A 21,494-nucleotide genomic window follows, 5' to 3' on the forward strand; every position below is an offset into this window, starting at 1 on the left:
TTTAAGTGAAGCACCTTGGTAATGGCTGTAGTGTAGCGGTCATGAGTAAATGACAAACGTCTTCCACCTTTAGAAAGTAAAACCAGAGCAATAAAAAAAAGCACATGTATGTCATAATCTGAATTCAATCATACATTAAAAATAATACAATCAGTGACTGTGAAATGAAAACATTTAATTACACCTGCTATAAGGACCTTACAGGACCTTAATCCTTCACAGGACAGGATCAGTAAAGTTTGGCTCAGCTGGAAACGTGTAGTTAAAGCTTGAGATATGTATATAGAAGGGGAAACAGAAACATGTTTGGATGGAGAGACAGGATACAGGATACATGCTCACACTGCATTTGATGAATTTAAGTTTATATATACTTTAGATCCAAATGAAGTCATGTGATGCAGCATGCAGTGTGTTTGTTTACCCTTTTGCACCTGTGGCTTAGTCACACTAATTACATCCACTGATGGCTCTCTCTCCCCGCTTCTCGAGAAATGACAGTTAAGAGTTTAATTAGTCCTCCATGACCCTCATCAGAGCCAGTCTACCTGAAATAACAGTCACCTCAATCAGGAGGAACAATAAGCACATGCAGGTGCACACGAACGCAAATGGATGGGTCCTTCCAAGGGGGCATACGCATCCGCACTCACTCACAGACACACATATTCATATACTCGCTGGGGGCTGAGGTCCCCTCAGGATTTGTCAATTATTAAGCGCTCTATCCCTCTAAGAAAGAGTGTTATTGATTGATTATCACTATAGGTTTAATAATTTAGTTGTTTTAATAGCAGAGATATGGAGGCAAAGAAGAAGATGAACAGCCAGGGACATGGGTGGAGCCAGAGGAGGAGGAGGAAGAGGAGGAAGAGGAGAAAAGGGACAAATCATGGAGACAAAAAGCAAGAAAAACAGGAGAGCAGTGAAAGGGTGAGAGGTGGAAAAGAGGAGCTGCATGGTAATGAGCCTGTGGACAAAAACAAATGATGATGGAAATAAAAGAGAAATTCCCTTTTTTCCTCCAGAATCTTCTGTTGATGTTCTCTTGTACTCTTGTTCCCTTAACTTTCTTTATTTTTTAGATTCAAAAGTCCAAAATCCAAAGGGAGATTTTGTTTCAAAAATTAGTGTATAATAAGTATGTGATTTAGATACAGTAGTTATTTAATTTCAGTCAGTTAATCAATTGATCAACTAATTCAAGCTCTAAATATCCACAGATATCAGTATTAGTGGTCACTATGCATATAAATTTAGTGATATTTAAAAAAAAAATCATATTTGTTTAGCAATTAGAGCCATTGTGCCTAATCACACTGTCATCATCATATCATCTGCTTGCAATTAGCATCTAATTCAGTATTCTACAATCAGCATCCCTGAAATGAATGTCAACATGGCTTAAAGTTCAAGTCTGGGAGTTCACGGAAATCATTACAGACACTGGCTGTAATTTTACCAAACCAATCTGCCATTATGCCTTTTAAAAAAAAAAATTGTTGACACCGAATAGAGGATGAATATGTGTTGCCCCGTCTCTCTGTTTTGTCTTCCATGCTCGTCTTTCAGGCCTCCTTTTCAATTCCTCTCATGATCCTCTTCTGAGTTGGGCTGTGTAAAAAGGATTATGTGAATTGCAAAAACAGTAAGAGACCAGGTCAGCTATCCTCATACCTGCACTTTAAATCCGTAGCATTTTGTCTGGTGTATTTCTCCCTGTTAAAAATGTATGAACCAACTGTACAGGAGAGGCTCTTCAGTCCAAGAAGCACGGCTTGTCTGAAAAATTTATGAAAAAGGGTTTTTATCCCCCACTGTTTTGTGGTGGTCAGGAAGAAGAGGGGATTGTCATCCCATGTTGCCAACCAGTACATCTCCGACCCTGTTAGTTCAGGACAAAAACATGTTGATCCTGAAGCGTACACACGCACACACACACACATAGGCACGTAAAAATACTCACAGAACTAGTAGGAGCTGTGTGATTATTTACCCGCTGCTCTGTCATATTCTGTCTGTGTTATCAACCCCCCATGTACTCGTCCTCAACAAAAACAGAACGCAAGAGAGAAAGACTATGGGACACAACTTGGGCCTTAATTTTGGAGTAAGACTTTTGGTAATAACATTTTACTCGAGCATTTTATTGTTTGGGTTTTTTTGTCAGTTTGTCACGGAGTTGTAGATTTTTAAACTTTCACTTTTGGGAGATTCAGAACAAGTAAGAACAGTGAATCTTGAATGGAGACGCTGTCAGTTTTTTCAGCAAATGTAAAATTCAACCCAAACCACAATCTTTCACTAAAAAGGCAGTGTACCCGAGGCACTTATGCCTAAAAATAACCTTGATCATAGCTTTGTCTGATCAGAAAAATCTGTTATGTTATGTGTGTGTGTGGGGCAATCACAAACAACTGCTACGTTCAGGTAGTGTACAATGGGTTTTTAGAGTTTTAAAAATAAATCATCTTTGGATTTTACTTCCAAACAGCATGGTTTAGATAATCTGGCCAGTTTGTTGGCTTCTTTACGGCTAGTCTCATCATCGGACTGTGTTTCTTTCCCATTTTGGACCTCATTGTAGCAATGCTTCATCCCAACTCTCTAATATTATCAATGACTACAATGTTGTCATAACTGACAGAAAGGAGAGAATATAGAAAACTACAGACATAAGACCCAGGTCGGCCTTACCCACAGTCATTATGGAATGAAACTGCTGAGGCTCATATCCTTTGTCATGGTGGTCTTAGTGGTTTAGCCACGGAGCTGTGAGCCAAGTCAACTAACTGTTCCACTGAGGCCACAGAGGTTCAAACCCCAAATACACCACTCCTCTGCTCTGCTCTCCTCCCCTGACCACAACTCCCAGCTGCCCCGACACCACTAACACAAAAAGACACATCCACACGTCCTACAATTCAAAAACCCAGGTAAATGTTTGGTCTTTAACACTCACCACACTCACACGTGTCAATATATACAAACAAACAAATACACACACAAACATCAGCACAGGAGAGTGCAGGAGAGTCACTGGTGTGACTGCATTATTGATTGCCCTGGATATGTTTTTTTTTCTTCCTTCTTAAAAGCATTTAGCAATCTGGCAATTAGTTAGAGCTTAATGTAGGATGTCAAAACAGTGCTATTGATCCAGCAGAGCAAGGAGGAAAGATTGATCAGTCAACTCATTACGTTGCTGGCGCTGCCTCGTCATAAACACTCCAGATGAGACTCCATCAAAAGCCCATCCCTCGAAGACTGGCTGTCTTCTGCTGCTCGCTCTGTCGCTCTCCCTGCATCAGTTTCCCCAGTGTTTTCTGTTGTTGGCTCGATGGCTTGATGGTGATTGCACTGTCTGCACCTTGTTTGAATTTGGTCATATGTTTTGCTCTGTTCATTGTTGTTCCTTGCTATTTCTCCTTTATTTTATTGACGGTGACTGATATGATCTATTTCATTTTTCACATTTTCTATACTCTCCATCTCGCTCCCCCTTTTCTTTGTCTGTTATTAATGTATTTGTTGTAACCTATTAGCCAAATATTTATTTCCATCTTTTCTCCCAGTATCCCAGTATCATCTCCTCTTGCTACCACTCCTATAGCATCTCTGAAATAGAAATCCAACATCTCCGAGTACAACGAGAAATGTATGAACAGTTATCATTAAAATCTCAAAAAGGGAAAATGAAGCTGATTTAGTTTAGTTTGCATCACTTGCATCAATTCATTAGTCAATCATGAAAAGCAGGCAGTTACAGACATACTTAATTCAATTTGCAGAAACACATGGCTCAGCAGTCATTTTATAGAGTGTCGTTTTGTTCAATGGACAGATGCTAAGCTCATTAAAGGTAGCACAGGCTGTGACACAATGAGGGCTGGCATTTATTAAGCTCTTCATAATTTGCATTTTGATTACAGTAAAGTTGTATTTTCACACCACTACAATTAAATATTCAGCAGATCACTACAGAACAGATGGACAAGAATTCAAAGTCAAAATGGGGAGATCATCAAACAGACAACACTGCTAACAAAAAAATGAACTTGTCATGTCAAATAAATGAGTTGAGTTAGTTTATGACCATTTGCCCAAACATTCACAGATCAAAATGTTGAAGTGTTGAAGACTGTTACAATTCACTGGCTGATGAGCTCTAAAAACGTGACTGCCCCCCATATAAAAAGGAGAGAATTTTAACAGAAACACAGTGTGTTCTGAAAATTAATCTAATAAGCATATGGCATATTTACTGTAAAAAACAAGCACATGAACTGTAGAATCGATGCAGTGATCACAGTAGTTTTAGTAAAGCACTTACCAAGTAAACATCATCCACTGCTGAAGCTCCTGTGACGTGGCTTTATGTCTAGGTTAAACAAACAAGATTTGCACTTTACAGGTGTTTGCATATGTAGCTACCACTTTGGACTGAGCCAGGCTAGGTGTTTCCCCTTGCCTCAAGTCTGTATGCTAAGCTAAGCTAAATGCTTCCTGGCTACAGCTCTGTAGTCAAAGAACGGTGTAATTTATACTACATATGTAGTGTAGAGGGTGGCATGGTTATGTAGTCTTTAGCGCTCTCACCCAATGTCAGCTGGAAATGGCTCCAGCCCCCCACCCCCCCACCCCCCGACCCGGTTTCGGATATAGAAAATGGATGGATGGACGTAGTGTAGCAAATCAACAGTTGTTCTCCAGAAACAACATATAATGGCACCTGTATGTTTGGGGGCTGTTTTTGTCCCAGCTTTCTGTCTTTCATGTTTCGTGTTATCGTCCTTTACCCGAAGAAGAAATCTGAAGTGAGAAGAAAGACTGCATTATCAGGAGGGGTCATGTAATATAACCGCTGTGGCTGATGGACTTTGAGATTCACCTCATTTTCCATTTGTCTCCAATCTCCAGCTCTTTATCTCTGCTGCTCTTCTGCTTGTTTTGAGAGTGTTTCACTTGATAACAGCTTCCAAATGGGATATCAGCACATTTAGAGAGGAAAACAGCAGGATCATAAAAGATATTACTGAAGATGTGTTTTTTGGATCAGGTCTAGACATCTGTTCTTACCAAAATCCTCTTTCTCTCTTCATCTCAGTCGTTCTCTGTTGTTTTTCCTCTCACTCTGTCTCCTCTCTCTCCTCTTTCCTTGTCTTCTCCAGCCAGCACCATCTCTTTTTTTCTCTCCGCCTCCTCCCCCTCCTCTCCCACCTCCCCTTGTGCCCCAACAAGTGTCTTATATTTCCAATGATGATTTAGCTCATAAATCTTGATAAAGCCACTGGCTGTTCCGTTTTGGTGGAATAGGAAACTCTTGCAGGAGCAGGAGGAGACAGAAGATGAGGAATGGCTCTCAGTTATGCGGTTGTCCAGTTTCTCTGTGTTTTTCCATTTTGATGGTGTCCTCTGTAAGAGAGCATTCCTGTGTATTGACAGCACCTCTTTCAGTGGAATTAATTCAAGAGATCTGGAGAGGTGTTATTTGTAATCATACCTGTATTTGTTCAGTCACCCTAATATTTGTATCTGTATCTAATCCTTTTTGTACTTGTTTAAAATGAGCCACTGCTTCTAGTAATTTTCCAACCATCTCATGCATTTACCTTTAATAATTAAACTATTCAGCAGAAAATCTGTGAGAAAGAAAGGCTCTGTTATTGCCTCAGCAGACTGGCAAGGGAACAGTAATCCAACTTGTCTCCTCCAATTACGTTTATACACTGCTAATTTCTTTTGCAGGAAATAGCAATAGTTTCTGCCAGGATTATGTTCAGTTGCAGGAACTTTGTTTCGAGCAAAACAAGCTGTGTACTTATGTGCAACAACCAAGTCGTGGGGAGGTGCTTGGTTTAGAGAATGGCCTCACAAAGAACATCACTGAACGTCATACTGTAATTGCCACTTTTGCCTTAGTTACAGTCAAAGTAACATAGATTTCCACCCAAATATAGCTCAAATTTTAACTGAATTGCTACAAAACCTGCAAAAGAAAATATGAGCTAATGTGCTCCTATTATGCGAATATTAAGAGTTGTATGATCAAACGGTTAGAATCGCTAAATCTTGACTCTGGTGCCATTAAACCTTGGCTGAAGGAGAGGCTGCCTTAAGATGATCAAATTAAAAAACAGCCAGCCAAACCTCTTGACAGAAAACAGTGTTGAAAACATCATGAAAATATAGGATTCCTGTCAGTTTCGTGTATTAATTTGGTCAAGTATACAGTCCTATCGTCACTTCACGTCACTTTAAGTCACATGTTTCAGGTATGTCATGGCTTATTTGTGTTTTAAGTCTTATGCACCACCTTTTCCACATCAAGTGTAAAAACATTTTTGCAGTATTTTGACTTTCAAAATTTTCAGCATTTCCACTTAAGTTGTTTATGTGCACATTGAAAATGAGAATAAAAACTGATGGATGGAAATGCACTTGCTTCACGCCAAATGCACAATCTAACCTGAACCAAGAGTCTGAAGTGCCTAAACATAACCATAAAAACATTATTCATGCTTACGTTTCTGAATGGATATTGTAAGGCAAACAAATAAAATGTGTTGTCAGTTTCATGCTCAATAAAAATGTTTCTTCACAACGATAAGAAAAGTAATTTTGTTGGCATTCAAAAAACATTCATTATGCTCAGTATTGCTATGCTGGGAACAACCATAAATCACTCTCATACAAACATGCTCACAATTGTGGGGGAACACATCCACATGAACACTCCTTCCTGTGGAGGCGATGATGTCACCACGCAGGTGCAGCGGTGACGGATTAACCACTAATGACCACCTGTCATTGCCTTAAAAATCTCTAATTGGTCAACGTCATTACACAGCAGCTTTGGCTCGCTTCGTCTTTGTCTCCACTGAACCATTGTCCTGTTGTGTGTTTTCTCTCTAAGCCTGTGTTTCTGTAATAATGACACATTTTCTCTGAGCAACAGTTGCTTTTCCCTGCTGCTTTTAGATCTTCTGGGATGAGGCAAAAGCTAATAGTATAGTATTAAGACAGAGGCAGGCTATAGTTAGTACTAACATTACTGAGGCTTTGATGTACAGCACGTTTGATAGAGACTCTAAGCCTCGGTTAGGCGGCAATTATTTCCTCAGCTGGAAAATGGTGAAAAATGCTGGGACATTGTCTTTGTAGGGTTTCAGTCCCTCAGGTCAGGTGACATGTTACATTTTCAGATGTTTCAGCACTCATTTGACAGGCTATGTCAGGCTTTGAACTCCATCTTGTTTTCCGTTACAATTTTCAGGTAGTGGAAGCTGTTCTGCTGTTTGGATACAAGGTCCATTGAAACAACCATTACATTTAATCCTGAGAAGGTAATGAAATTGTGTGTTTTCTCCTCATTATTTATACAGTCTGTATCATGCAAAAAAAAACTTGGATGGATATTGCAATAATACAATCATTGTGAATTCTTTTGGTCATGTGAAAATCTGATATTGTGGCAGCACTACTCTGAATAACTTATCATATCACAAACTTTTTTTTTTTTTTTAATTCAAATAGAAAATTTGTATATATCTGAAAACAAGTCTGGACAACTCTTTCTTTTTTCTTTATATATTACCAAATTATTGTCCCAAACATAATCCCTGGCTGGACTTTGCTCAGAGGTGACATTTTTTTTGCATTAATGGCTACATTGTGAACTACACCAGCGTTGGCGGGAGGGGGTTGGGGTGGATGTTGGGTGTACAAACTGCACGATGATAATGTTTGAGACCAATGTCTGAGGTTGGGTTTAGGCAAGAACGTTAGAGAAAGATCATGGTTTTGGTAAATATGTAAATAAATACAATCCTTCCTTGACCTTGTTAGTTCCTATACATAACCCAAAAAAAGCATAATAATGCTGTAGTCAGTGTTTGAATTACAGGGGGATTGGGAGGTAATGACACCCCTGATAAAGACTTAGACACCCCCTAATAGGAGTAAAACAGTTCATAGGGTTTGACACCTGTAATTATAATTACAATATATTTCCAATATTCATGCCTGGGAGAATCTTGTAATACATTTTCAGACACTCCTAAAGTGGATCATACCATTTCTTAACCTCGACCGAACGTCTCGTCAGCCTGCCTCACTGAGACCACATCAGTGGCTCACGTCTTCGAATCTCTGCTCCCGTGCATCGCATTCTGTTATTGGTAGCCAACTATCCAGCTTGTTTAATACTCTTAACTTTCTTACCTTCAGAGTTTGTGTCAAGTATCTACAGATGAATGCTAATGTTAGCTAGTTTGTAACTTTAGCTTTAAGTTACAGTTTAGCTAACAAATGTTAGGTAGCTGAAAGTGCGCCCTTTCATTTTAGTGTTGGCTTGACATTTCATTACCAATACAGTAAAATAATTTATAATTTTAGCAAACACTGCTGCTCAGTCATGAGCAGTGAAACAATGGAGGATTAGTTGTTGACATCAATATAAAGTTTATAATTTCAGTTTAATTGTCCTGTATGTGTCTCTGGTGGTTTTGTTGGGCTTAACTTTTTGATATTACCTTCTGTAATAAACAACCCCTTTGTTTTCACTCGGGAATTCTGGAGTTTTAACTGGTTGGGTAATTGAACGATATCAAAACAGTGTGTGCTGAAGCCTAAGTAATTGTAATAACAGTACTGAAAAGTAATTAGGTACAGTTACTCTAACAACTGTACTTTTGAGTTACAACTACAACTACAACTGCATTTCTGAAGGAAATATTTTACTTTCTACAGAAGCGTAATGCATTCACTTGAGAAAAAAAAAAAAATCTGCTTAGTTTTTCTGAATTAACAACATTATTAATTCTGATGTAAATTCTAATAATAATTTCTAAGAGACAGTCTGTTAGGAATCTTTAATGATCCGAGGGTCAAGTTGTATTTACACCCAACCTCAGGGCCCCTGAGTCCCAAACCTCACCCTACAGGCTGCCAAACAATCTCCCAGAACCGATTAGTATTACTTAAATACCTACTTAAATCAGCTTAAATTAATTAAACTTCCTAAAGGAAATTACTTAAGAGTCCTCTGGTCTCGCCCACAGTACCTTTTTTCCCCCCAAGAAGAACGGTTTTAGACCACAATTATGGTTGGTTAAGCATGTACTAATTGAGATCAAGGGAGTAGTAATACTGTCTTAAGGCACGGAGAAGGCGAGGTGTTGTGACAAAGATGTTTAGCAGGATTTTAAATTAAGGACATTATGGTTACATGTTGTATAATATCTGCACCTGAACCACTGATATTGCCCCAGTCTTACAGGGGTGGCAGTTGTTCCCCTCTATTTGTCTTAGGAAGACATACAGTAGGTCAGCTTTTACATTCCCCCATTTCCTTCATCCTTACAACTTGGTGTGTGTGTGTGTGTGTGTGTGTGTGTGCGCGTGTGTATGTGTGTATCCTTTGATTAAAAGTGTTATTTATGAGGTTCAAGTGCTGAGTACAGGAATTCTCCACTGCTACCACTTGCTTTCTTTCTTCTTTACACTCATACACATACAAACACAGACACGCACACACAGTATGCTGAGTCCCTTCCTTCATACCCACACACACATGCACACACACATACACACTGTTACACCAAGGTGGATTCTGTGCGCCTTGTGCATTTCTCATTTCCTTTCCAATGACATTTTTATTAAAAGATAAATTGTAGACAGAGCTCTGTGTAAAAAGAACAGATTAATTCAGCCGTTGCTTAATTGCATCTGGGATTTAGGGGTACTCTTCTGTCCAATTTGCTAGTACAATTCCCCGCAAAAGCTCTCAGCCTGCTCCTAATCTGCAAACCAAGCAAGTTTTTTTTCTTGGATTTATACTGGGATTAATAGAATGAGAGAGATGTAGCATCACTCAGACACTCTAGGTCTATCACTGAATTCAATTTAGCATATTTTCCTGTTTCTCTCACACTGCCCTGAGCATGCCTGAGTACTTCTTCTGTTTCTAACAAAGCCTCTCACTTTCTTCTGCATATCCCTCTCTGTTTGCTGAGTGTGCGTGTCTCCTGTCTCTAAGACACACACACACACACACACACACACACACACACACACACACACACACACACTAATCATTCATTATACTCACTTGCAGGAGCTTTGATGTGACATAACACTTTTTATTAATTACATTGTATCACGACAGACTGGTCCACGTTCAGAGAGAAATCATATCATCGTCATCACCATCATTACCATCATGACTCACTATGATAATTTCCCACCACACAACTGAATGACTGTACAAGTTCCTTCTGGTGTGTGTTTCTGTGTGTGTGTGTGTGTGTGTGTATGTGTGTTCACCGGCAAAGCACAGATGGGTAGCATCAAAACGTTTGCTTTACCAAATAACAACCTGCTTGTAAAGACAGAACATTGGCTGCGTCAGTCAGAATATTTCCAGCTTTTAATTACCTTGTGTGCTTTGCAATACAGCTGTTTCTAACATTTTGAGTATTTTCAGGCATAGAAATAACATTTTAACATTTCTTTTAATACAGAAACCTTATAGCACTTTATCCTCTGTCCTATTTTAAGCATCTTACAATCCAAACACCCACAAAACACCCAGGATCCTCCTTTTTTTCTACCACGGTGGCAGCAGTGTTTACCTTTAAACACAGACACAAATAGCACAGATTAAAAAAAAAAAAAAAGAAACAGAAAAACAGAGATACTGCATGTAGAAAAATCTTTTCTTTTCTTTTCTTTTTGCTTTTTTGCAGAGAAGCAGTTTTTGTGTTATTCGGGGGTCCACAACCATCTCAAAGATGACCTTTGTGATATTTCAGCGCAATTAGCTTAGACTGTTATGTTATTGTGTTGTGAGTGAGAGAGGGGAGTAAATTTGATATGGATTATAACACTCCTTAAGTCGTGATGTGTATCTGTTCTGTGTGTGGAATATCTTTCAGTCCAATGAGTCACATGGTTTAGACCAAACTCATTTACACTGAAGTGATAGGCAATGGAGAATGTCTGTAAATATTGCTCATATATTTCTGTGAATCCTAGGCTTTAGCAAATTGTGTCGAGAAGAAGGCTGATTTTCGAGTCATAAATAAAGCAACTGAGTGATTCCATAAATCTTAGCTGCCATAATACCGACCCCAAATCCACACAACTAGGTAAAGTCATTTATCACGAGTCGGTGAACAGTGACAACAAATCAGTTCCTGATTCCTCCGTTGAATCTCTTTGCATTTGAACTAAGATTTTGCTCGAGTCTGAACCCAGCCTACATATCCCTCCTGACTCACTCCGGCATCAATCAGCCTTCTCCAAACAAACACACACACACACACACACACACACACACACACACACACACACACACACACACACACACACACACACATACAAACACACCACTGGGAGCATGAGCAAACATCACTCTGCATCCTGGGGGCTGCTGTATGTCATTTTCTGTATTTGTGAATCCCATGCAGCCTCCCAATTCCCTGCCCTCCACTTCTAAGACAAAAGAAGAAAAGAGTACAATCTAGATATCGACACAGTCTCGGACACAGCAGTTAGCGACGCTTATTTCTTTCAGCAGCTTATTCACATTTGTACATGTATTTTTGTTCATTCCTCCCACTGTTATTTCATTTTACAAAAAAAAAAAAAAAAGAAAAAGTAGCACTTCTAGAGACCAAAGTTTAAGACTATCACATACAGTATAGGCAGCATAGAAGAGGAAAGTTGGTTTAATAGTCTATTTTACAGTAGGTCACTTGAATAAGAGAGAGAAAGAGAGAAGTCTGTGATTGTCAGTCCCTCCTTTTCTGAGATTTCCATTCATACAGCAGTTGTTGTTTTTCCTCCTTTTTTTTCTGTGTTTGACCAGTACCTTTGATCTGAGGCATCCATGCAAAGACAGCCCATCTTCAGCCACAGTTGTGTTAACAGTTCACAGTACGCTCCTGCGTTGTGCAGCCAAGTCTTCATCATAACAAACATCCCTCTCACAGCCTCCTCCTAGAACTGTCAAAACATCACTGCCATCCAACTTGACACAGTTCATTATTAAAAAAAGAAAAAAAAGAAAGAAAAAGAAACAGGTACTCTACTCTTTTGACATCAGAGACGTTCGTACTGTGTTTGTTTGTCACAGTTTTTTCCAGCTCGCACACAGGCCCTCACATGCCCTGCCCTCTGTTATTGCACAGAGATATTGTGTGGCAAGTTTCTGAATTGAGTTAAGTGTGCTCACTCAGTGCAAACTCTGGATTATACAGCAGGGATGGATTTTGAGACCCTTTTAGCCTGCACTGTCAATGCTGCAGCCCCTTGCATTGATTCTCTGGCAGGTGACGATAATTTTGCAAGATGTCAAACTAAATCTACAAATGTGACAGACTGTTGAAACATCCATCCCTGTTGTAGAGTACACTGTACATGAGGACAGGCTAGGTAGCTCTTAAGAGGGAGCCTGACATACAAAATACATATACACTCAAGATTATCTCACACATTTGCTAAAACATGATCAATTAAACCAGAGTTCAGTTTCAGTCTGTTTGTTGTTGCAAAAGGCAACCTTAGATATAGAAAGAAATATACAAAATGCTTCTCAGTTTATAAATAATAATACTATAAATCAATAGAATCAACATTTTCAAGTCCACAAACGTCAATACCATCAAGTGCTGTTGTTCATAAACAAATAAGACTTATATTTCCAGGCTGATGTTTTAAATCTAATTCAAATGGCTGTTAGTGAAACTGCAGTGATTATGACTTTTTAATATGTCTGTAAAGAGTAAAATAGTAAAACGCAAAAACAAACATTAAATGTGTTTCCTTGCATGCATGTGAGCTGTTGTATATACAGTGTGTCTAGGAGTGTTTGAACCAGATATGTGAGCTGTGCTGTGAAGTGAAGTGGTTCTCCATCATGGGGATGTGTGGTGCATTATTGAGTTTATTTTCAGTTTAAGCTGTTGGTGGACTGCCAGTAAAATGTGTGTGTGTGTGTGTGTATGTGTGTGTGTGTGTGTGTGTGCGTGTGTGTGGTTGAGGGCAGCCATAGGAATGTGATGGGAGCGTGAAGTTGAAGTTGTGGCTTATTAGAACATCTGCAGGCCACAGTAATGACGGATGCTCACTCTCTTATTTTCTCCCTGAGGACATCCACACCTCCTCTCTCTCCCTCTCCACCCTTTTTCACTCCACTGTCTTCTATTTCTCCTTTGTGTTTTGTCTACATGACCCATTCCTACCTTTTCACTCCCACCATTTTCTCCTTTCTACCCCATTGCTCCTGTTCTGAGCTCTCTCCCTTTCACTCTTTTTCTTCGCCTATATGCATTATTACCTCTCCTCTTATTTCTCCTCTCCACTGCTCCTCAGTCCTCTTTCTGTTTTCTTCTCCTTCTCCTCTCCATCCCTCCATCCTTCCTTCTCAACCCTAAAACAATAAGTCTTGAATGTCTGTGAGGAGACTGTGCTAATGGAGCCCATTAGGCTGTAATGAAATATACATTACACCATTACAGAGGACGGGGTCTGGCTAAAGCACTGCACCGCTCAAATAATAAAACATGCACAATTCAATTTCCTTCTCGGCCCGTTTTGAGTGTCTTTCAGTGTGTGTGTGTGTGTGTGTGTGTGTGTGGAGATGGAGGGATGACAGGATAAGGTATACAGCATGTGTGTGTGTGTGTGTGTGTGTGTGTGTGAATGTGTGTTTTTGTGCACATCCCCTCTAGCACAGATGTGGTTTTCAAGGATGTCTGAGTGCTGAGAGCCTTGATGATTTAATATGGGTTGACCAAATGAACCACACCTTCTACAGCGGCGTTGGCCACACATCTGACTATGATCTGACCATTCAAAACCCAGCCTCCCTTTAAACCTTTAAACACCCCCCCGCCCCAACACCAAGACCTTGCAATAGTCAGACAGCTGTGGACAAATGAATCAATTGACCTCCGACACGAGCACTTGACATCACATGTGAAGCATCTGTCACTTTGGTGGTGACGGGGGTGGGGGCGGGGGGTGATCATGTTACCCTGTGCTGTATGACAGTGCAGTCCAGGCCTGAGCAAAGTAATATGTCACAGAAAACAATGGTAAAATGCAATATGCGGACATGAATGCATATATCCATAAAATCATGTATATCAACCTGTTGCAAATGTTTACATTTACATTTCTAATATTCATCATTACAGTGTAGTAGAATACCTTAGCCTTCTGTCTGAATTGTGTTTTCACCACAGCAGCTCAGTTAAGCCTCAAATGGAACTGTGTTATTAGTCTTTTGTAGTTGTTGTGGTTGTTTTTATTTTATTTTATTTATTTATTTTTTTTTGTAATCAGCGAAATTGGCCGTCCAGAAATCACCCCATCTCACCTCCTGATTTTATCTGACAGGCTGAAAGGAAACCAGATTGAGTTTACTTCCCCTCCTTTTTTGGTCATTATGTTGTTACAGTCAATCTACAGTATGTTAACCAGTGTTTTAATTGTCACTTGTGTAGTGTTTTCTGCAAGCCATGTTGGATGAATGCTCACATTAATACTCATGTACAGCTCTGAGAGACAGACAGAAAGAAAGGCAAAACAGACAGACAGGGTGAGAGGGGAAACACAGTGTCTTTATGGCTCAACATCTCACAGAGCCATTTCCTCTGAAGCGTCTCACTGTTTCACAGTCTCATATTTACACGCAAAGGATTGAAGCTTCTGGAAATCCTCCCCACGCTGTGCCTCCTTGAAATTTCCGGATGTTCAAACGAGTCCTGTTGTCTGACAGGCAGCAACGAATGAGTCACTAAATTTAAAGTCCTGTTAATCAGGTTTCATCAGTTTAGCCCCAGTCGGTTTAAAGCATTTGAAAAGAAGTGAGAAGCTTTTTTTTTTTTTTCTCCAAAGTTAAATTACTCTTAGTAAATGTCTCTTCGGGAAGAGAGGAGGGAAGGAGTAGAGGTGCACAAAGGAGAGGAAATTGGTAGGGAGGACAGAAACGATTGGGGACCAGTTAAAGAACTTTTTGATTGCCTTTTAGAGTTTGATAATAGCTTCACATCCTGTACAGCGGTACCTTGGACGCACACAAACATCATTCAGAAGTATCACCAACCACACTAGTGCGCGCACACATACAAACACACACACACACACACACACACACACACACACACACACACACACACGCATGCAACCTCAAATGCACATACACACTTAGATACAGTAACCATCCCCACCTTATCTGACATATCCCTCTCTCTATCACACACACACACACACACACACACACACACGCACACACACACCCAACACTCTCTTCCGTCTTCTGTCTGTGTTCAGCCCAGTATATCCAGGTATACAGGTGAGGCCTTAGCCAGATTGAGGAGCAGACCATGGATTTCTTTGATGTTGAGTCTCATGTGTGGCTCTCTCTGCCAGCAGCCCAGCATCAGGTCATAGACTTCTTTAGGACAGGTCCTGGGGCGCTGCAGCACCCGACCCTGGGTTATACACTCTATCACCTACAGAGCAAGAAACAAAGAGAAAGAAAAGAAAGACATCAAGTTTAATGTCAGCTGTAGTCTTGGCCCTGTGTTGCAAAACAAAACAAACAAGCAAACAAACAAAAAGAACGGCTCAACCCAATCAATTAAAGCGGAAATCCATAACTTTCGGCATTTTCAAACTCCAGTGAGGATGATGGAGCATCTGCTTGGTAAAGCTGTTTCACCTTGCTGCAGTGGCACACAGTGAGAATGTCAGAGTGAATAAATTATTTACTGAATTGATGAAATTACACTGCACTGGAGCAGTCATCCAGACAAATTCAATGCAATTTCTTAATAACAGTGTGAGAGAAAAGTCTCCACCTATAGATTTAGCTACATAAACAGTACAATTAATGTAATGTCTCAGAACACTTCACATATTGTCTTACATATTAAAAAAAAACAAAAAACTGTACCATACTGTATACAGAGGAAAGCTCTCCTCAGTACAGGGAATATATATCATCCCCTGGCAGCGGTTTGGAAAATATCTATACTGTTATTTAGCTGTAATATAATTAAGCTTTTTATAATTTCCTCAGACATTAAATATACCCTGTTGTGTATGTGTGGAGTGAATATAAATTAATCACTTCTATTAAGCCCCAATAAGCATCTGCATCTTCCAAAAAGCAATATAACCATTTACAAAAACTGTAATATCTGAAGATTACCATTAGGCATCTCTACATTATTAGCGATCTGATCAGCAAGAATATTATCTTTTTGCCAATCAAGCAGTTACCAGCTCCTCCTCACTGTGTGATGGGAATCAGTTTATGAGTCAATATATGAGGAAATCTCATTTTGAAACAAAAGCCCATATCCTGTGTAGAAGATATGTGAGCATTCGATTTATGTCAGGAGGTGAGTGAACTGTGAATCAGTAGAAATTGAATAGATGTAAATGATAAAGAAGAGGATGGAAGGGGCTAAAGGTTAATTTTGGATGTAACCAGAATGAGCGCTGCTGACATGGTTAGAAAGATGTAATCAGAGTTGAGGTCATAAGGTGGTTCAGGTTGTTGAGGTTAAGGTTAAGGTGAAGGGTTGAAAGGCTCTGATGCAGCTGTGTTTTCCGGAAACTGGGTCAAGACCCTGAGTTTAGTGAAGTGAAGATTTGTAAGAATTATTAATTATTCAGAAGTAACAGCCAATTGTTTACTTATTTATCTTATTAATAAATGCATTTAATACTGCAGTTCAAATTGAGGGATTTGGTTTCCTGTTATGTCAGTAATCTGGTGTAATTTGAGTGTTTCATAGAATTTAAATGATTAGTCAATTATTTAGTCAATCAACAGAAAATCTAAAAACTTCCCCTTTCATAGTTTTCTGGTTGTTACAATCATCTTATTTCACACACTTTGACAGCATCAGACATATTCTCCAGCAGCCTGTCCCAGCTCTTATGATGTCTATACTGAGTGAAATCTTCAAAACCAGAAACCTTTGTTTTTTCTGTGGCTGCAACGTTTAATGAAAATACTCTACTGTAGATATACAATATTCTGCATCACTTCACACATTTCCTCCCAAGGTTCAAACTTTGGGAACTCCACTGGAAATTAAGTTTAAGATGTGTGAGTTTAAAACACATTTGGTTGCTTAGTATGAGTCTGTATCACAGTAACTAATCCACAGGCAGGTCAGTGCTTGTTGACAGATTTGGTGGTTCCAGCTTCTCAAATGTGAGGACTGGTAAATTTTCTCTGTTTTATATCATTATAAATTGTGTATCACTGGGTTTCGGTCTGCTAAGCAGTTAAAGATATCATCTTTGGCAAAGTGGGCGATTTCTCATTCTATTTTATAGTCCAAACAATTAATTTTAAAAATAAGTCTCAGTTTCAGCCCTATTATTTATTCTTAGTGGAAATCCTTATTTAGAAGGAAATCACTGTGTCACTGTATGCTGTTTGTAGAGAAACACTTGGGGAACAGAGCTTACGTCCTGAACAAAAAGAGCAGACAACAAAAAGAAAAGACACTTATTTGTAGTGGTGCCATCAGACCACAAAATTCAGCATGATCCATGTCAAGAAAGGGGAAATATTGTGAGTCCTTTTCAAAAACAGCCTTTCAAATCCCTTTCCACTCAAAACGCAAGACACATCTGCCCCTGCACCAGCCTGACAGCGATGCCAGACGGCAGCGCTTTCGTTTCTGTGCTTCAGAGTGAAACCAGCAAAACCTGGTTCCCCAGCTCTGTGTCTTACCTTACAATTAATTGAAGACACGACAAAATGATAAACAACTTACTGAGTTTCTGAGCCATGTGCCTTAGCCTTATATAATGAGATGACTCAGGCCAAACGATTCCCAAAATGTATACCTCTGAGAAGCCTGCACACACAATTGATCAAATATTTAGCTTTACTTTTACTGAAAGGCTGTTTCCTCATACCTGGGGCTGCAACATCTTGTTTGCCATTACTTATTAAGCTGAAAGTGCTTCCAGGGTAACATGTAGACTACATAAAGTTTCTGCTTTGTACTTTTGACTACACTTTTTTTTTTGTGATGGTTCAGTTGTCTTGTCTGCTGTTGTGTTTAAGGGTGTCAAAAACTGTCAGATTTCAAAGTGACTGTGTTGTGTTCTGTACCTCATTGTTGGAGAGCTGGTACCAAGGCTGTTTTCCATAGGTGAAGATCTCCCAGAGAACAACTCCTAGACTCCAAACATCACTTTCTGTGGTGAACTTTCTGTACATGATGCTTTCAGGGGGCATCCAGCGGATTGGCAGCATGGTGTGACCTCCGACCTTTTAACACGCAAACATACACACACACACAAACAGGCAGCAAGAGAGAGAGATAGTGTAAAGTCAGTATAGCATAAAGTAACCAGAGGAAAGAATAAAGATTTAGAGAGCTGTTAAGCACTGTCAGAGTCATCCCATCCCCTGACAGACAAGTATGCTCTATATTCAAGTCTCTTCTATTCACCTCTATTCTGAAACAAGCATTTCAAATGCATGGTCATGCAGCTTTTCACATTTTTTGCAAAGTTCACTCAGAAATTTCAATACATTTTAAACTAGTGCTGCAAACATTTAATTCCTCCAAACTGCTGCCTGAGGCATTTAAATAAGTGAGGTTTGGTGGTTTGGCACAGTAGATTCCATCATCTCCCTGACTGTAGCACACCTCACTACTGATCAGCATATAATTTTATTTAACTGAAGACTGAGAAAGTGTTGCTTTACATTCCCTCAAACAAAGAGGGTATTTGCTATTGAGCTCACAATGCACTAATTAACTGGCCACTGATCACAATTAAATGGACTGCACTTATATAGCGCTGTTCTGGTCTTATCGACCACTCAAAGCACTTTACAGTTCAAGCCACATTCACCCATTCACACACACATTCATACAGCACACTTTCCTATATATGTAGTGGTTTTTCCACCGTACATGCTCACACAAACACACCAATGAGTGTCTTGCCCAAGGACACTGTGACATGTGGACTAGAGGAGCTGGGAATTGAGCCACCGACCTCCCAATTAGTGGATGACACACTCTACCTCCTGAGCCACAGAGGATTAGAGGGTAAATGGGAAAAATAATTAGTCTGAAATCAGCCAATGGATAAAAAAAAAACGACTGATGAGGAAAACAGTTAAATGTATGCTATAAAATGTGCAAGCCAGAATAAACTATTGCCAGATACAATATGTGTACTGCTGGTTTCCCATGCAAATGAATTTCAAGTAAGAAAAGTAATTTAATTTGAACCTTTAAATTGTTGCATCAAACGATGTGATGAGTCCCAGTGATTCTCAGAAAGCAGAAATTAACTGCTGAGGAACTCACAGACACTGAGAGACAGTTGGTCATTTCATTATGCTCTAATCTGAACCGAGCCTTTGGAGCCTGTTTGATTGTTGTATTCATTTGATGTTTATGCTGTTCATAAACACTGACAGCTCATTTCAGACTCTCACAGTCTGTGACTGGAGCCTTGAATCAGGTTAATGTTGCAGCAGAGGTCCGAGCATGAAACACTCTTCATGCTCCACCAGTGACAAAAGGTGAGTGAACACCTCAGCCATAAAGTACACACTATCATGTAATTACAGTGCTTTGTTTGCATAAAAGCTATTGTGTCTTACATATTAATTATGTCTCATCGTCACTCAGCCATAAAAACAGAGAAAACTGTATGCTTAACCCTTTAACACAGAGTTCCCCCCTCTAGTTGCGTTAGGTATTGAAAAATCATCTTACCTGATTTTTATTGTGACTGAAATATTTAAACCCAGTCATGCCATCCAATAGGAAATATTCTAAATATCTGTTGATCAATCTGACATATGAACTATTACAGGAAATGTGGGAAATTTGGGAAAATGTTCTTCACCAGAATCTAAAAAAAGGTGTTGTGGGTTTGAACAATCTTTGGTTGCACAGCATGAATTTGTAATGACTGACCTTCTGGCAGGTCAGTGAAGTTCAAGGTTAAATTCGTCAGTGCTTGAATTTTTGACCCTGACCTATTAAAATAAAGCTGAGTGAAACCTAACCTTGTATACTGATGTTGTTCTCTCTCATACTGAACCTCCCCTGTCCCCTTATTTCTTCTCTTCACATGAATCTACCGACCAATCTGCGCTCCATTGCTCCGTGCAGACAGCGCAATCCATTCTCTGAGGTTTATGCCTGTTATTAATGGCTTGGTATCCACACTTGGCCTGTTTCTATGTTAGTCAGTGGGTTATTTAATGGAGTAATAAAATGTGCACGGTCACATAGATAGCCATCAGGTTCACTGGTACGTCCAGGGAAACATATCTGCCTCCATCTCTGCAGCGCTTACTCTTCATAAACAGGCCCTCGCTTTCCTCTCTGTAGCGCCATGTCTCCCTCCTTGTTTGTCTGAGTCTCATTTACATTTCTCTGTTTCTGTCAAATCTACATGTTCTTTATTGGCATGGCCATAATGAAGTTACGTTCTGCTGAAGCAATTTGCAAGGGTTACAGCGTAAGAATGATAATACAGAATGCTATTAAAAGACTACATAAAGTTTAGGCATTATATTACATACACGACATTTACATCTACTCATTTGTAAATGTCCAAAGTGACTTACAAGTGAAGGACATTCACGAGCTAAACAACTATGGAGTTGTAAAAATAACTTTAGAGGAGAGCATTGTTGAGTTTTATGGGTATGGACGATCTAAAGTTATGATATTATTAGGAGTTATTTTTTCAATGTGAGTTGAAGTATTCCCTGTGCTCCAAAAGTAATCATTGTTAAACTTTATTGAAATCACAAAGATTTCGCCTTCTTATTGCAGCTGCTGTAGTGGATGCCAGTTTAGTTAGTTTAGTTACAGTTAGGAGTTACAGAGGAACAGAGGCCAGCCTGGACGTGACATCGTGACTTCAGCTTTCTGTTGTGAGAAAATCTGACACTCAGAAGTCAGATAAATGACATAGTAAATATGGAGCACCGTATAATAAATAGTGATTTTGGACATGGCCATTGTTTATTCTGCTCTGTTCTATTCTTCTCTATAGACAGTCGTCTGACAGTATTTATTATTCACTGATGTGTCTGAACCTGCTCATGTCCATTAGTCTTTTTGTTTTATTCATCATTGCTGATCATTTCCACCTGATGCTCTGAAATATTAATATTGGGCTCTTGAACCGCTGTGGTACATTTTTTTGTTATGTATGTTAACTGTGTGTGTGGATGTATGTGTGTGACAGTGCACATTTGAATGACAGAGAGAGTGAGGAGAAAACACGAGAACAAAAGGGCAGTCTCTTCAACAAGGCTGTAACAAGGCTAGAGAAAACAGAGGGAAGAAAATGAATAAAGGAGCAGGAAGGGAAAGCCTCACATTAAACCTACTTGTGTTTTGGGGAGGAAGTGGCACAAAAAAAGAAGAAAGAAAGAAGAAAAACACGATTACAGTGGAGAG

At 39.5% G+C, this 21,494-nt stretch overlaps 1 protein-coding gene and 1 long non-coding RNA gene across 4 annotated transcripts in view; both read right to left on the reverse strand.

Moving 5' to 3' along the window:
• Nucleotides 1–4,679: 4,679 nt before the first annotated feature.
• LOC139623472 (uncharacterized) lies at nt 4,680–5,185 on the reverse strand. Its single transcript, XR_011691517.1, has 3 exons — nt 5,080–5,185; nt 4,892–4,975; nt 4,680–4,812 (listed from the first exon to the last, which is right to left on the reverse strand). It is a non-coding gene; the product is annotated as an uncharacterized lncRNA (long non-coding RNA).
• A 4,931-nt stretch (nt 5,186–10,116) lies between these two features.
• Nucleotides 10,117–21,494, reverse strand: part of ntrk2a (neurotrophic tyrosine kinase, receptor, type 2a) — an 82,199-nt gene continuing 70,821 nt past the window's right edge. For all 3 annotated transcript variants that reach the window (XM_071483117.1, XM_071483119.1, XM_071483118.1), the window contains 2 exons: nt 18,158–18,316; nt 10,117–15,524 (listed from right to left, as the gene is read on the reverse strand). In XM_071483117.1, coding sequence (XP_071339218.1) covers nt 15,339–15,524; nt 18,158–18,316 — 345 coding nt within the window. In that variant the 3' untranslated portion in view covers nt 10,117–15,338. The remainder of the gene's footprint in view (nt 15,525–18,157; nt 18,317–21,494) is intronic.

Source organism: Trachinotus anak, unplaced genomic scaffold (assembly GCF_046630095.1).
Source record: "Trachinotus anak isolate AG129_WGS33_773 ecotype Australia unplaced genomic scaffold, CSIRO_AGI_Tana_v1 ptg000008l, whole genome shotgun sequence".
Lineage (NCBI taxonomy): Eukaryota > Metazoa > Chordata > Actinopteri > Carangiformes > Carangidae > Trachinotus > Trachinotus anak.